We start from the raw sequence: 18,146 nt of genomic DNA on the forward strand, positions 1-18,146 counted from the left end.
TCATCTCCGTCTCCTCCTGAAGTCCCCAGCATCACAGATGCCAGTCTTCAGCAAATTCGATTCACTCTGCGTGATATCAAGAAACGACTGAAGGCACTGGATATTGCAAAGGTTATGGGCCCTGACAAGATTCCAGCAAGAGTACTGAAGACATGTGCTCCAGAACTAGCTGCACCCCAAGCCAAGCTGTTCCAGTACAGCTACAACACAGGCATCTACCCAGCAATGTGGAAAATTGTCTAGGTATGTCCTGCACACAAAAGCAGGACAAATCGAACCCGGCCAATTACCACCCCATCAGTCTACTCTCAATCATCAGTAAAGTGATGGAAGATGTCGTTGACACTGCTATCAAGTGGCACTTGCTTAGCAATAACCTGCTCAGTGACGCTCAGTTTGGGTTCCACCAGGGCCACTCAGCTCCTGACCTCATTACAGCCTTGGTTCAAATATGGACAAAAGAACTGAGCTCCAGAGGTGACGTGAGATCAAGGCAGCATTTGACCGTGTATGGCATCAAGTATGGAATTCTTAAAGTGCATACAGGAGAGCTTTTTGAGCCAGCACGTAGAAAGTCCTACAAGAGAAGGGGCAGTACTAGACCTAATCCTAGGGAATGAAGCCGGACAAGTGGTAGAAGTGTCAGTGGGGGAGCATTTCAGGGATAATGACCATAACGCTGTAGGATTTAAGATAGTTATGGAAAAGGAAAAAGAGGGACCGGAAATAAAAGTACTGAATTGGGGGAAGGGCAATATCAATATGATAAAACAGGCCAAAGTGAACTGGGAGCAGCTACTTGTAGGAAAGTCTACATCAGACCAGTGGGAATCATTCAAAAAGGAAATAGTGAGAGTTCAGGGTCAACATGTTCCCGTAAAGGTGAAGGGTAGGACCAACAGGTCCAGGGAACCCTGGATGTCAAGGGGTAAAGAGGATCGGATCAGGAAAAAAAAGGAGGCTTATGGCAGATTCGGAGCGCTGAAAACAGCAGAGGCCCGAGAGGAGTATAGAAAGTGTAGGGAGGGTACTTAAAAAAGAGTGAAGAGGGGACATGAAAAAACACTGGCGGGCAAGATAAAGGAAATCCCAAGGTGTTTTATAAGTATATTAAGGGCAAAAGGAAACCAGGGAAAGAGTAGGGCCCATTAGGGACCAAAGTAGCAATCTGTGTGTGGAGCCGGAGGACACAGGTGAGATTTTAAATGATTACTTTTCATCTGTGTTCACGATGGAGAAGGACGATGTAGGTGTAGAGATCAGGGAGGGGATTGTGATATACTTGAACAAATTAGCATTGAAAGGGAGGAAATATTAGCTGTTTTAGCTGGCTCAAAAGTGGATAAATCCCCAGGCCCAGATGAGATGTATCCCAGGCTGTTATGTGAAGCAATGGAGGAGATAGCAGTGGCTCTGACACAAATTTTCAAATCCTCCCTGGTCACAGGAGAGGTACCAGAGGACTGGAGAACAGCGAATGTGGTACCATTATTTAAGAAGGGTAGCAGGGACAAACCAGGTAATTACAGGCCACTGAGTCTAACATCAATGGTAGGGAAACTATTGGAAATAATTCTAAGGGACAGGATTAATCTCCACTTGGAGAGGCAGGGATGAATCAGGGATAGTCAGCATGGCTTTGTCAGGGGGAGATCGTGTCTAACAAACTTGATTGAACTTTTCGAGGAGGTGACTAGATGTGTAGATGAGGGTAAGGGAGTTCATGTAGTTTACATGGACTTCAGTAAGGCTTTTGATAAGGTCCATCATGGGAGATTGGTTAAGAAGGTAAGAGATCCAGGGCAATCTGGCAAATTGGATCCAAAATTGGCTTAGTGGCAGGAGGTAGAGGGTGATGGTCGAGGGTTGTTTTTGCGAGTGGAAGCCTGTGACCAGTGGTGTACCGCAGAGATCGGTGCTGGGACCCTTGCTATTTGTAGTGTACATTAATGATTTAAATGTGAATATCGGAGGTATGATCAGTAAGTTCGCAGATGACATGAAAATTGGTGGTGTCGTAAATAGTGAGGAGGAAAGCCTTAGATTACAGGATGATATAGATGGGCTGGTAAGATGGGCAGAGCAGTGGCAAATGGAATTTAATCCTGAGAAGTGTGAGGTGATACATTTTGGGAGGACTAACAAGTCAAGGGAATATACACTGGATGGTAGGACCCTAGGAGGTACAGAGGGTCAGAGGGACCTTGGTGTACTTGTCCATAGATCAGTGAAGGCAGCAGCACAGGTAGATAAGTTGGTCAGGAAGGCATCTGGGATACATGCCTGTATTAGCCAAGGCATAGACTAAAAGAGCAGGGACGTTATGATGGAGTAGTATAAAACGTTAGTTAGGCCACAGCTAGTTAGGCAATAGTTCTGGTCACCGCACTATAGGAAGGATGTGATTGCACTGGAGAGGGTGCAGAGGAGATTCACCAGGATGTTACCTGGGCTGGAGCATTTCAGCTATATGAAGAGAGACTGGATAGGCTACGGTTGTTGCCCTTAGAGCATAGAAGGCTGAGGGGGGCCTGATTGAGGTATACAAGATTATGAGGGGCATTGATAGGATAGATAAGAAGAAACTTTTTCGCTTAACGGAGGGATTAATAACCAGGGGGCATAGATTTAAGGTAAGGGGCAGGAGGTCTGGAGTGGATTTGAGGAGAACAATTTTCACCCAGAGGGTGGTTGGAATCTGGAACACACTACCTGAAGGGGTGGTCGAGGCAGGAACCCTCACAACATCTAAGAAGTATTTAGATGAGCACTTGAAACGCCATAGCATACACGGCTACGGGCCAAACGCTGGAAAATGGTAGGAGAATAGATAGGTGCTTGATGGCCGGCACAGACACAATGGGCTGAAGGGCCTGTTTCTGTGCTGTATAACTCTAGCAAAGCTGGAGTCAATGGGAATCAGGGGAAAAACTCTCCGCTGGTTGGAGTCATTCCTCGTGCAAAGGAAGATGGTTATGGTTGTTGGAGGTCAATCATCTCAGTCCGAGGACATGACTGTAGGAGTTCCTCAGGGTAGTAGGCCCAATCATCTTCAGCTGCTTCATCAATGATCTTCCTTCAATCATAAGGTCAGAAGTGGGAATGTTTGCTGATGATTGGACAATGTTCAGCACCATTCGCGACTCCTCTGATACTGAAGCAGTCCGTGCAGAAATGCAGCAAGACCTGGACAATATCCTGGCTTCGGCTGATTAGTGGCAAGTAACATTCCTGCCACACAAATGCCGGGCAATGACCATCTTGAACAAGAGATAATCTAACCATCTCCCCTTGACATTCAATGGCATTATGATCACTGAGTCCCCCACTATCAGCATTCTGTGGGTTACCATTGACCAGAAACTGAAGTAGCCATATAAATACCATGGCTACAACAGCAGGTCAGAGGCTAGGAATCCTGCAGCGAGTAACTCATCTACTGACTCCCAAAAGCCTGTCCACCATCTACAAGGCACAAGTCACGACTGTGATGGAATTTTCTCCACTTGCCTGGATGGGTGCAGTTCCAACACTCACGAAGCTCAACACCATCCAGGACGAAGCAGCCCGCTTGATTGGCACCCCATCTACAAATATTCACTCCCTCCAGCACCGACGCACAGTGGCAGCAGTGTGTACCATCCACAAGATGCACTGCAGCAACACATCAAGCCTCCTTCGACAGCACCTTCCAAACTCGCAACCTCGACCACCTAAAAGGACAAGGGCATCAGTTGCATTGGAATACCACCACTTGCAACTTCCCTTCCAAGCCACATACCATCCTGACTTGGAACTACATCGCCGTTCCTTCACTGTCGCTGGGACAAAATCCTGGAATTCCCTTCCTAACAGCACTGTGGGTGTGCCTACCCCGCATGGACTGCAGCAGTTCAAGAAGGCAGCTTACCACCATGTTTTCAACCACAATTAGGGATAGGCAACAAATGCTAACCTTGCCAGCGATGCTCACATCCCATGAACGAATAAAATAAATCAGTGTTTGCCATCATTGGAGCTGCATTGTGGCTCGTGGCACCCTGGTGGCAGGGCAAAAATAATAGAAGATGACGACAGTATCCTCATACCTAATCCTCCTTCTCACATCCCACATTGCCTCATCCCACAATCTCTTCTGATTTACAAGCTGCAGATAGTGTAAGCATGCATTTCTTACTTTATGCCCCACAACCTCCCACACATCCCCCTCCACTCTTCACAACAATCCTACCCTTGTGCCTTTCTCCTTTCAGATACCCAAGAACTGCAATCTGGCCAGACAGTGGTGGAAGAGCAACAGGTGGAAGAGCAAGAAGTCAGTGATGATGAAGAAACACCAGAACTAGATTTCACACTTGCAGGCACCAGTTCAGATCCTGACCACTACGCATAATTTTAGAGGGTAGCTTAGAGGCAGCATCTGCACATGGTGAGACACCGGACCCAAGTGGCTTGCAGCTCCCAAAGACTGAGGTCGGCATGTGTTCTGCTGTTGAGGACTCAGATGAGTACTTTGATGGGGGTAGCATATAGAAAAAGAATGAGTATGCATAATTAAATGCTTGGTGCATTGGCAGGCCTGTGGTCAAGTCCAAGAGCATGGAGTTCAGCACCAACTTGGCACAGGGCTTTGAGCAGAGCTTGGCACCCACCCGTTCCAGCGTGGAAGTGGTGGCCAACCTCATTAGCACACTTGCAGACCTAACCATGATGCAGCATCTGATGGCTGATGTCTCAGCTTCCACTGCAGCACAAGCAGAAGCCATCCAATATCTGGGTGCTAAGTGGAAGCTCAGATTCCATCATGCAAGGTCAGTTTGCTGCCATGCAAGCACAGACTGCTCTCATTCAAGTTCAGATTGCTGCCATCAAAGCTGCAGATACCAGTATTCAAAGGGACCTGCATGGTGTTACAGCAGTCTAACAATCTATCCTCCAACAGATTATTAGGATTGCCAAGGTGCCACCAGGGAGAATAGCAGTGGCCCTGTGGGGCAAGAACCTGTCATCTCTCAGAACGACAGCATGCATTCTCCCACCCCCACCAATGCCCTTGCTGATGTCTCTCAGGTCTGAAATCATGCTGTTAAGGCCCAGAGCTGCCTGAGGTCATCAGACAAGGTCATCTGGAACCTCCCCCACTGAAAGTCAATAGCCTTTCACAAGCCATGCTGCAGCCATTCAGGTGAGGGGTAGGAGCACTAGGACAGGCAAAGGCAAGAAAGACAGGCACTAAGGGAATGCACCGGGTTTGCTTTGGACTATTTATTTTATGTTGGCTTTTATTTTTGCATTGTGACCAAATGGACGCTGTGATGGTCAGTAACAAAGGGAAGGTAAGGTGTGGGACCTTTGGTGAATGGGGAATTGGGGTTGCATTTACTAGTATCGCAGTCAGATGAGTTTTTCATGAATAGCCTGGCCAGAAAGGAGCTGTTTAGATTGCAGCCTCCATTCCTCCTCCTACTGCTCCTCAGCTGCTTGCCATATAGCTGGTGATGGCAATGTTGTGCAGCATACAACAGACCACTACAAATCTAGACATCTACTCTGTCAAGTACTACAGGGCTCCTCCAGAGCAGTTCCAGGCAGCAGAAGCATTGTTAAAGCTCGTTAATGGGCTGCTCTATCATATTTTGTCTGGCAGATGGCTTTCAATGTATGCAAGCTGCCCAAGCATGAGCCTCAATGTCAACGGATAACCGTTGTGGCTCAGTAAACTCTCTTTGGTTTGCCGTAGTGGCTCAAATGCAGATGGCACTCTGGACTACCACAGAATGAATACATCATGATTGCTGCCAGGATACCAGGCATTGACCAGCATGATACGCTGGATATGGGCACCCAGTAGCTGAAGGTTGAGGGAGTGGAATCCCTTTCAGTTTCGGTTCATCTCGTAAAGGCCTGCTCAAGTCACAAAAAAAAACCCGACCCAAATCCGACGGAACCACATTAGAAACATAGAAAATACGAGCAGGAGTAGGCCATTCGGCCCTTCCAGCCTGCTCCGCCATTCATTATGATATGGCTAATCATCCAACTCAGTGGCCTGTTCCCGTTTTCGCCCCCTACCCTTTGATCCCTTTCGCCCCAAGAGCTATATCTAACTCCTTCTTGAAAACATACAATGTTTTGGTCTCAACTGCTTTCCGTGGTAGCGAATTCCACAGGCTCACCACTCTCTGGGTGAAGAAATTTCTCCTCATCTCAGTCCTGAAAGGTTTACCACTTATCCTTAGACTATGACCCCTGGTTCTGGACTCCCCCACCATCGGGAACATCCTTCCTGCATCTACCCTGTCAAGTCCTGTTAGAATTTTATAGGTTTCTATAAGATTCCCCTCACTCTTCTAAACTCCAGTGAATATAATCCTAACCAACTCAATCTCTCCTCATATGTCAGTCCCACCATCCCAGGAATCAGTCTGGTAAACCTTTGCTGCACTCTGTCTATAGCTAGAACATCCTTCCTCAGATAAGGAGACCAAAACTGCACACAATATTCCAGGTGTGGCCTCACCAAGGCCCTGTATAATTGCAGCAAGACATCCTTGCTCCTGTACTCGAATCTTCTCGCTATGAAGGCCAACATACCATTTGCCTTTTTTACCGGCTGTTGTACCTGCATGCTTACCTTCAGCGACTGGTGTACGAGAACGCCCAAGTCTCGCTGCATATTCCCCTCTCTCAGTTTATAGCCATTCAGGTAATAATCTGCCTTCCTGTTTTTGCTGCCAAAGTGGATAAACTGATATTTATCCACATTATACTGCACCTGCCATGCATTTGCCCACTTACTCAACTTGTCCAAATCACCCTGAAGCCTCTCTGCATCCTCCTCACAACTCACCCTCCCACCCAGTTTTGTGTCATCTGCAAATCTGGAGATATTACATTTAGTTCCCTCATCTAAATCATTAATGTATATTGTGAATAGCTGGGGTCCTAGCACTGATCCCTGCGGTACCCCACTAGTCACTGCCTGCCTGACATTTGGAAAAAGACCCATTTATCTCTACTCTATGTTTCCTGTCTGCCAACCAATTTTCTATCCATCGCAATACACTACCCCCGATCCCATGCGCTTTAATTTTACATGCTAATCTCTTATGTGGGACTTTGTCGAAAGCCTTCTGAAAGTCCAAATAAACCACATCCACTGGCTCCCCCTCATCAACTCTACTAGTTACATCCTCAAAGAATTCTAGTAGATTTGTCAAGCATGATTTCCCTTTCGTAAATCCATGCTGACTCTGCCCGATTCTACCACTGTTCTCCAAGTGCTCTGCTATAAAATCTTTGATAATGGATTCTAGAATTTTCCCCACTACTGACGTCAGGTTGACTGGTCTATAATTCCCTGCTTTCTCTCTACGTCCCTTTTTAAATAGTGGGGTTACATTAGCTACCCTCCAACCTGGACCCAAGACCGACCCAGCCAGAGTACCTCTATTCTCCCCCCACGCCCGACCTGATCCGAGCCCGACCTGACCCGACCCGACCACCGGAATGTTCCCTTCTGACTCCCAATCTTCAGGAAGCTGCAGCATGAGTGTGATGACATCATAGAGACGCTCACTCACTCACTGCACAGACTCAGAGTTTCCTTCTTTGACATCCTGGACTCGCAGCTCAGCTAAGTTTTTTTACTTTTAACACCTGCCTGCAATTCTTGCTGTGTGTGTCCGACCCAGACCTGGCCCGACCTAGACCCAGCCTGACCCCAAAAGCCGGACCAGGAAGAGCAGCCCGACCCGGCCCGAACCCGACACGTCATCAGGTCCCGTCGGGTTCGGGTCGGGTAGCAGGTCTTCATCGTAAAGCGGTGTGCGTGCAGTCAATGGCACCTTGCATGAGGGGAACCCTGCAATTATTGCAAAGCTGTATGCTCCCTCTGCCTGCTGCTCTATGCATCTCTCTTTGAATAGAGTGACCCCTCCCCCGCCCTTGCACAACTGTAATAAGCAAACTGCGATATGGTGCAAATATCTCCAGCTCCAGCCTAAAGGACCTCTATGCATAAAAGTTCACAGCCACAATCACATTCACAGCCATTGGCAATGCTACCCTCGCCCTGCTCTGAGGTTGCACTTGTGCCTGCAGGAGATGGTAGATTTTAATGAGGATATCCTTAATGAAGCTCAGACATCTCATACACTGTTCCTTGCTCAGGTCAGATAGGAGAATTGCTCCCTGAACACACTGGCGGATATGGTTTCCTGCTAAGAGCCCTTCTCCACATCCTGCTGTTCCCTCTTCTTGCAGCATGCTCTGCTATGTGTCACCTCTGCTCATTCTCTCAGTCACTATGTATTCTAAAAGGCATGTCTACTATTGCACCCATGTCCGGGAGCAACAGGTTTGTGCAAAAGCCTTGAAATCAGGACCAAGTCCTTCAGCACCTGCCACACCTGTAGACTTTGGCAACTTGGAAGAACTTTAGAAAATACCAAATTGTAGCAACAGCCAGTACAAACCAGCATCTAACCTGAAAGTACTTGATGGTCCTTTGAAATAGTGCTGGTGGCAGGGTGGGGGTGGTGGTCCTTCCAGCTGCTGGATGCATGTTCAGCTGTGTGTGATTAAGAGATGGCTGACTGATGTCATGAACAGCCTAATCTGCACATTTCTCATGGATGCCCACAGTGCATGCTCTAATGCCCTCACCAACATGGCATCTGGTGGGACTCAAACTTGAAATGCGCATATGTGCTGCAGATCCCATTTTAGAGCTCTAAGGCCACTTGTAGAACCCAAATAATGGCTGCTACATATCAGAATTTTTAACCTTTTATCTCAACATTCCCTACAGGCATAACTGATACTACAAACAGTATTATGGGTGCACCTATAGGAGCAAGATTCCCATTAAATTTTTTAACGAAATGTGTACCCCCAAATATTGAATTTAATATATGAATAATTTTTTGCCAGTTATTTGGACTGTATTTCATTAGTCATGAATGTAACAATTAATTTAAATTAGTGATAGAAAATCCTTTATAGTGAACATTAACCAGTAAATGTAATTAAAATCAAAATCTCTACTATAAGCATTTGCATCCTCAATTTCTTAAATAATCTGATTCATGACAACTACAAATAAATTAGGTTAGATTTGTCTAAAGTGAACATCTGACCCTGTGTGGCAATGGTAATCTCGATTTAATTTTAGTTTTATAATTTCACAAGTGGTTGAAGGTAAAACCATATCATACCTCTTTCACTGAAAAGCAAAGTTATTGCTATCTTAAAAATCCTTCCTGTATTTAGCAGGTTTCTTCTCTTACCCAATGCGCAACTGCATTCATATTATGCACTGCCAGGATTCCTGCAGTACTAAAATGTGTTATATATCCATTTACATAAAGAGTGAGTAACGTTCTTTGTAAGTACAGGACTCTGGCATTAGCATCCTCTAACTATAGAACTGTTCACTCTCAAATCTTTTGCACTTCAATAACCCACTTAAAGTTGTTGCACAGAGATATCTGGTGGATTGAGCTTCACTGCCTCTTCATCTTTTGAACTAATGTATTCTTGATCACCGTTTAATGAAACTATATACCACATGGAGTTTCCACATTAGATAAGCAATGTGAGTCTCTCATCAAGCAAGTAGCTGTGGCTGTTAGTAATCTTTCAGATTCAGAGTTTGAGACTAGCAGGCTTCCTGATTTAAATAAACCCTTTTTAACTATAAAAAATTGACATGACATGATTGCTAAAAAAAAACATTTTAAATTTTTATGTTGCTAAGTACTGTAGTTGCTGTGAAAAAGTAAAACATGCATTGAAAATATAAAACATTAACTGGTCACTGAGGGGATCCAATTTACAGCCTGTGGAGACAACTCACATGGCTCACTGACACTGGCATTATCAGGTTTGTGGAGGGCACTCACCACAGCTAAAAGCCATAAGGCAACAGAGATTTTCTACTGATGCAAATAAAGATATTTATTCCTCAACCACAGTTTAATCTACAGTCAGCCCTGTTTACTACTTATTTGTATCTATAGACAGTCTACACTCAGAAACAGAACAAGACACTTCTTACTTTACTAAAAAAATGTAATTATTAACCCTCGACAGGCTGAAACTGCATTGTGGATGTAAGGAAATGTAGACAACTATCAAAGTTTTGTTTATTCAGAAATGCTGTGAAATTATTCCTATTTTATGAATCACTTCAATTCCACCACGACAGAAAAGATAATGTGATTGCTATTACATGAGAATGTTGAATTTGGCTGGGAATTTCGGGAATCTCAGGTCTCAGCAGTGATTGAGAGTCACACTCCAGCTTTCCTTAAGTAGTATGTTTCACTAGTTTAGTTGGGTTCTTTGGAGGAGGCAGGGAAAAAGACAGTCATGCACTTCATGTACTGTTCATGCATGTCATTTCCAGCTGGGAGCACTAGATCATAAAATCATCCCAAATAAATCAGCTACAACACTTGTGTATAATTAGCGCAGGGGATAGTGTAGACATACTGCTATGTTATTGAGTACCTAGAAACAATGCAGAAACTATGAATAGGTCATTCTATTCAATCCATAAAGTTCATTTCTGTGTCATTATTGTGTGGTGACTACTTTGCAACAGAAGCAAAATATTAAAGTTGCTGATGGTGGGCAGTTCTCCCAATGATACAGTGGGTAAATCCATCACTTTGTGCAACACTGAGTTACACAGGGCAGGGAAGTTCAAGTTCAGTCCCTAGCCTGTGCATAAGCTGATTCAGCTGGACCAGCAGAAGGGGTACTACCACTGTCCTTAGTGCCACTGAGTTAGGGAAGTGAAAAATAAGCCAGGGTTTCTGTCAGCTGTAGTACAGCGGATAGCGCTCTTGCTTCTAAGTAAGTAGATTGTAGGTTCAAGGCCCACTCTAGAGACTTAAGTACAAAAAAATTAAGGCTGACACTTCAGTGCAGTATTGTGGGAGTGCTGCATTGTCAGATGTGCTGTCCTTTGGATGAGATGATAAACTGAGGCCCCACCTGCTCACTTAGTTGGATGCAAAAGTTCTCATGGCACTATTTTAAGAAGAGCAGGGAGAGTCTTGGCCAATATTTATCCCTCAACCAACATAACTAAAACAGATTAGCTCTCACTGCTATTTGTGAGAGCTTGCTATGTCCAAATTGGCTGCAACGTTTCCTACATTACAACAATGACTACACTTCAAAAGTACTTCAGTGTCTGTAAAGTGCTTTGGGATGTCTTGAGGTCGTGAAAGGTGCTATAGAAAAGCGTCTATTTTTCATGATCACTGTGATCTATAGTGAAGAGTACTGTGTGTAGGCAATACTGACTCAACCATGATGCCCAAAGAATAGCCTCCCCATTGTCAACCTCTCATCTCATATATAAGAATGAACTCTTTGGTGGGTAGTGGGGGTGCTGCTGGTATGAGTTATGCCTTTGGGAGTGCAGCAGAGCAGAAAATGGAATAAAACGTTGCTGCTTATAAATATCATTTGCAAGAATAGAGAATGTATCTCTGAAAATTGAACTTTGCCTCTACTTTAACACTGAACAAATATCATAAGGTCAGTAGTGGAAATTAAATCCTTTTTTAGTGGGATGATGTATGCCAAATTTGTAAAAATGTTGTTCCAGGGAAATGCTTGCTAACTGCAAGAAAAAAAACAGGGGAAAGATAAGCTCCCCGGGTTATGGTCAGGCGAGGTGCAGACTGCACCCCCCCCCCCACTCTCTCTCTCTCTTGGGTACATTCAGACAAGGTACCAACTCTCTCCCAAAGGGTATGGTCAGGTGGGGTGCCAACTCTCTGTCTCTCCTTCTGGGGTATAGTCAGGTGAGGTGCCGACTCTCTCTCCCTGGGATATGGTAAGGCGAGGTGCAGACTCTCTCTCTCTCTCTGGGGTATGGTCAGGTGAGGTGCCGACTCTCTCCCTGGGGTATGGTAAGGCAAGATGCGAACTCTCTCTCCCCGGGGTATGATCAGGCGAGATGCCAAATCTCTCTCCCTGAGTTACAGTCAGGTGAGGTGCCAACTCATTCTCCCCAGGGTATGGCCCAGAGAGGTGCCGACTCTCTCCCTGGGGTACAGTCAGGCAAGTGTTATGCCAAAGTGTTTTGTTGAATGATAATTTGCTTTAATCCACTGACTGGAGCTCTGAAATGATATTTTTTAAAAAGACAAGCTGCCAGCAAAGTTCTCCTTTCAGCTTAAGATGATCATCCAGTTTGCTACACTGTATCCTACATTGCAAAGGGCTATGAGGGGAGAGACGAAATGTCTGCTCAGTCCCCAGCAAGAACCAAGACCTAGGAAATTTAAAGCAACTACATGTTCTCTCAGCAAGCAGAGAAATACTGCTAACTGCTATGTTTGAATGATTGAGTGACTGTCATATAACAAGCTCCTCCCCATCTGTAGTTTTAGGCTGGTGTTTTTTCTCGCAGCAGAGAAGCAACTGGACTCTGACATGAGCAGACGCTAAGTAGGGGTCCCTCTCTCTCTCCATTCCAGCTTGAAAGCTTTCAAATCCTGCTTGATGACTGTATCTTTGCATATACCGGCTACAATCAGAAACCCCATTGGAGGAAATCATCCGCATCGCTATCTCCAAAATACTCACCGAATCAGTCATCTACCTCTACAAACTGAAAGCCTCAGGACTACTGAATTCAGTTAGAAGCCAGCTGAAACACCAATCTCCACAGACTGTATACCTTTTTTCTATGGACTCTAACTCAACCAAGTTACCTTTCCCCACTCTGTAATCTATTTGTGTGGGTGTAAACCTCTAGTGTGTGTGTGACAGTGAAAGTTGGTGCATTATTATTTTATTCATTCGGTTTAGATACAATAAAGTTAACCTCCCTCATTGTTAATTCAAGAAAACCTGTCCAATTGGTTCTTGTTATGATAATAGCAAGTAAGTAATCAAACACCTACTACTTTGGCCAGTACATACATTTTATGAAAGAATTAAACCTGTTGTGGTCTAACACGAAAAGGGAAAAGAGGAAGCCCTTCAACCCCTCCTCGCTTGACCGTAACAGAAATTTGGGGGCTCAGGTCTGGGAATCAATCCCCAAAGACAAACGGGAAATGGGAAGCGGGAAACCAAATTGATCCCTAGCAATAATTTTAAAACTTCAATACAAGTTTTCTTGCGGTTTTCAGTCCCAGAGTACGAAAATGTCCACATTCGAGGCCTATACCTGCTGAGAAGAATGAAGTAATTTGGGCCAGGTTAAAAGCCCTATCTGTTGAAAAGTTGAGGAATGTAGCTTGGGCCCTTAGAGATTACTATTCGTCCAAAAGCTAGGAAGCCTGATATCATAAAACTTGTGTCCAATCATTTTAAAATTGACACTGAAGAACCGGAGACAGGCATAGAATCTGAAACAGACAAAGTAACATTAGCTCAGGTACAACAAGAACAAGGGAGACTAGAATTAGAATTCCAGAAGGAGAAAGAGCAGAGAGAATTCAAGGAAAGGGAAAAAGAGCTTTCCATAAGGAGAAGGAGGAAAGGGAGTTACGACAGCGTGAACTAACTGGGGGAAGACCCAATGTACCCAGTGAAGGAACCGTTAGTGAGGGAACTACCCCTAGCTCAGGACCAGGTGCTCCCAGTTCTCTAAAGTTCTCCCAGTTGATACCAAAGTTCAACGAGGAGGATGTGGAAGCATTTTTCATCTCTTTTGAAAAGCTTGCAAAACAGTTGAAGTGGCCAGTAGCGAGCTGGACACTGTTATTGCAAAGCAAGCTAACAGGAAAAGCCAATGAGGTTTATTCACAGTTGCCTGATGAGAGTTCATCAGATTACGAGATGATTAAAAATGCTATCTTGAGTGCATATGAGCCAGTACCCGAGGCATACTGCCAAAAATTCCGAACTCTCTGAAGGCAGCCTGAACAAACATATGTCAAATTCAAAAGGGTTAAGCAACTTGCTTACAACTGATGAATACAGGCACTGAAGACAGAGTACACCTATGAAAACCTTAGAAAGGTGATCCTCCTCGAGGAGTTTATAAACTTGCTTCCCCTTTCCATAAGAAACCCCGTGGAGGAACAAAAGGTTCCAAGGGCCACTGAGGCAGCAATCCTGGCTGATGATTATACACTTATTCATAAGCCCTTGCCCAAGGGCAACTCTTCTCTAGTCACTTCCAAAAACCTGAAAGGGATAGAAGGTGGGAGGGTAATAGGAGGATGAACGACCATGAGCAAGAAGGGAGAGCTGGAAACACAGGGGCCCCTCCTTAGACCATAAAGGAAGGTGCTGAGAAAAGGAGTGACACCCAGACGCCTGTATGGTTCCATTGTAACAAGGCAGGTCACCGTCGAGCTGACTGCTGGAAGTTATGGGGAAAACCCATAGGTTTAGTCAGGGTACACCAGACCAGTGGAGGAAAAGGGGCTCTGATGGAAAGCACTGCAGACCAGGCTGTGGCTTTAACTGCGGCAGTAAAACCCAGTAACTTTATTGCTAAGAGTGTGGGAGAACTTATCAAAATCCTGAGAGTTACCAGGATTTTGTGTACAGAGGAAAAGTGACCCTATACCCCTCGAGTGAGGCGAGTAAGCCCATAGTCATACTTAGGGATACAGGGGTCACCCAATCCCTTCTGCTGGGAAAAGGCATGACCTTTCCCCCAGATAGTGCATTGAATGCTAGAGTGCTAGTAAATGGTATTGGAGGAAAGTATATGCCCATACCTTTATACTGTGTGCACATGGAATGCTACCTTGTTTCAGGACTGGCAACCATGGGGATTGTCCCGAGTTTACCTGTGGACGGAGTCGACCTGCTCCTGGGTAATGATTTGGCGGGGGCGAAGCTGGTAGCTTCCCCAGTGGTTTTAGAGAGACTGAAAGAAGTCAGGGAGACAGAGCAGTTACAGGAAACGGTCCCTGGCATTTTTCTTCACTGTGTGGTGACCCGGTCCATGGCCAAACAAGCTCCGTCAGAGGAGGCTGAACTGGCACTGCAGACAGATGACACTACTGTCTGGTTATCTGAAACCTTCTTTGGGATGTTACAGGACCCAGAGGATGGGTTAAACAGGTCTTCCTTGGGTGAGGCTCAGCAAGCCGACTCAGGGTTAAAAAAGTTATCACAGACTGCCCAAACTGAAGCTGAAGCAGAGGGAGTTCCAGAGTGCTACTATTTAAAGGATGAGACGCTGATGAGGAAATGGAGACCTCTTGTGACCATTTGTGGCCCCATAATGAAATGTTCTTGTTGTTACCTGGACAACATTCAGATCAGGGCTGATAATACAGAAACATAGGAGCAGGAGTAGGCCATTTAGCTGCTTGAGCCTGTTTCACCATTCAATGAGAAACTTAAATGGACCAACCACATATAAACTGTGGCTACAAGAGTAGGTCAGAGGCTGAGTATTCTGCAGCAAGTGTCTCACCCACTGACTCCTCAAAGCCTGTCCACCATCTACAAGGCACACGTCAGGAGTATGATGGAATACTTGCCTGAACGAGTGCAGTTCCAACAACACTCGACACCATCCAGGATAAAGCAGTTCACTTGATTGACACCCCATCCATCACCTTAAAGATTCACTCCCTCCACCATCTACAAGATGCACTGCAGCAACCTGCTAAAGCTACTTTGACAGCACCTTCCAAACCTGCACTCTCTACCAACTGGAAGAACAAGGGCAGCAGGCACATTGGAATAGTACCACCTGAAAGTTCCCCTCCAAGTTACACACCATCCTGAGCATGTTGCCATTCCATCATTATCGCTAGATCAAAATCCTGTAAGTGCCCACCTAACAGCACTGTGGGTGTACCTACACCACACGGACTGCAGCAATTGCAGAAGGCGGCACAACACAACCTTCTCAAGGGAAATTCGGTATTGGTAATAAACACTGGCCTTCCCAGCGATGTCCCCATCACATGAATGAATAAAAAAGGTTCTCTTTGTTGTAAACAATACAAAGCTGATTGGTAGGAAAATGGGTTTCAAATAAGAAACCAGTTACATTCTATCTCACTTCTGCAGACTTGTGCTGAAATTTCTTCACTTTCAAGTCTTGGGAATAAACAACATCTATTTATATAGCACCGTTAACATAATAAATGCCCCAAGGCACTTCACAGTGGCACTTTAAAACAAAATACAACACCAAGCGCAACATAAGGAGATATTCGAGCAGATGACCAAAAGCTTGGTCAAAGAAGTATGTTTTAAGGAGTGTTTTAAAGCGAGGTAGAGAGGTGGAGAGAGAATTCCAGAACTTCTGGTCTGGGCTGCTGAAGGCACAGACACCAATGCTGGAGCAATTAAAATCGAGCATGCTCAAGAGGCCAGAATTAGAGGAGTGCTTTATTTCATATCTACAAATCATTACAATCATGCTTGTTCATTTATGCACAGAGAACTAATATTCACTGTTAAGGACAGAACTTTTGCTCCCATGGTGGCTCAGCAGCTTCTTCCATTGAGGCATACAAATCAGGAACGTCCCATGTTCAATCCCAAATATTGAGATACAGGATCTCAGCTAAGTGAAAGTAAAGACAAAACAATTTGTTTGGATTAGGGTGCTAGAATGCAATTGTGTGGAATTTGGTTGTGGAAAGAATTGAGCTCAGCTATGATATTCTCCCTTGGTTCAAAAGCCTGCTGATGTCAATACTCATGCATGATAATAACTATTTAGAAGAGGGAATTGGCAAATAAATGGCACTTGCAGAACATACTACACCCAATCATGGAGTCAGTGTGTTTCAGCAGGGAAAGAAGGGGAAAAAGCTAATAACAAAGAAATGGAACTTTGAACAGCACATTTCAAAGCAATTTCCTAAGCACAATAATGAGGATAAAAGAGCAAACTAACATCATTGGTATCCAAAATCCTGGTCAAAAAAATTGGAGTTCAAGTGCAATGCTTGATTGGCATCCTTCCATCTACAAAAGATGATGGACACAGCAAACAATCTATTTAAGTGGCGTGTCTTCTCTTGGTGCACCTTTGTTGATGGCCAATCCTTTAGAGGCAGATTCTGCCAGAAGTGCTGCAAATGGGACTACCAGGTAATGCTGTGAGTTGTTGTTTTTAACATTAGCACCTGTTGCCAAGCTGCTGTAGCAACTGGTCGTTGTGGTAGTGCACACCAGTCCACAGGATAGGTCGCCATTTCCCTGCTTCGCCAGCTAGTGACTCCCAGGTGCGATAGTCGCCATTTAAGGCCTTCATGTCACACTTGCAAGCATCCTTGAAGTGGATCTTTGGGAGCCCCACTGGTTAACGGGGCCCGGCTACCTCACTATACTGAAGGTCCTTGGGTATGCAACTGTCTTGCATCCTGTGGACGTGTCCGATCCACCAAAGCCGCCTCTGTTTGACTACTGCCAACACACTTGGGAGCTCTGCCTTTGAGAGGACTGCTGCATTTGTGATTTTGTCCTGCCAGGATATACCCATAATGCTCCGCAGACAGCAGAGATGGAAAGCTTTTTTCCCCTTTAGCTGTAAGTTGCCCATGTTTCACAGCCATACAGCCCTTGGTATTATCCCATGCGCGTTTTGTGAGTCAGCCAAAGATGGTAGCTGCTTTCCCTATGCGTGTATCAAGCTCTGCATCAAGGGACAGAGTGTCTGTCACTGTGCACCCAAGGTAGCAGAATTTGCTAGCCACTTCCAGTGGGGTGTTATTTAGTGTGATCAGATAAGAACAAAGAGAACTGGAAGTGATCTGTTGAATTTTTACATTTTATGGAAGTGGAGCAAAGTGGTCTGAGTAAACTTAATACGCTTTAGGCTTCTTTGGGAAATGCATCTCTTGTGTCACCCAATGCTGCTCATTATTGTCAACCTGAATGTATTCAAGATAGTACCCATGTAAATTCCCATTCTGATTTTCCATCTCGCTTGTAAGGAGGCATCTGGCCTTCATTACCATGCTGCGAAGTTTGCCTGAGATCAGGAACCAAGCAACGTAAGGAACTAAAACTGCAATACAATATTCTGTATATCCGTGCATTCATGCTCAAACATGATCTTGTGCAATTTAATTGTTGCAATATAGTTGCTAAACTGTCAATTAGAGATAAGTTAACTGTGGTTAAAAAGAGGTGATTTATCTTATGGCTGAATAAACATTCAAATTGATGGTAATAACTAA

The 18,146-nt window shown here is 44.9% G+C and overlaps 1 protein-coding gene across 14 annotated transcripts in view; it reads right to left on the bottom strand.

The window, feature by feature from the left end:
- LOC137369959 (coiled-coil domain-containing protein 178) overlaps window positions 1-18,146 on the bottom strand; it is a 546,010-nt gene that overhangs the window by 278,476 nt on the left and 249,388 nt on the right. The window contains exon 19 of one of the 14 annotated variants that reach the window (XM_068031777.1): window positions 16,345-16,522. The exons of the other annotated variants lie outside the window; for them this stretch is intronic. Coding sequence (XP_067887878.1) covers window positions 16,400-16,522 — 123 coding nt within the window. The 3' untranslated portion in view covers window positions 16,345-16,399. Of the gene's footprint in view, window positions 1-16,344; window positions 16,523-18,146 lie in introns of those variants that run through there. 14 annotated transcript variants of the gene reach the window in all.

Source organism: Heterodontus francisci, chromosome 5, assembly GCF_036365525.1.
Source record: "Heterodontus francisci isolate sHetFra1 chromosome 5, sHetFra1.hap1, whole genome shotgun sequence".
Classification (NCBI taxonomy): domain Eukaryota; kingdom Metazoa; phylum Chordata; class Chondrichthyes; order Heterodontiformes; family Heterodontidae; genus Heterodontus; species Heterodontus francisci.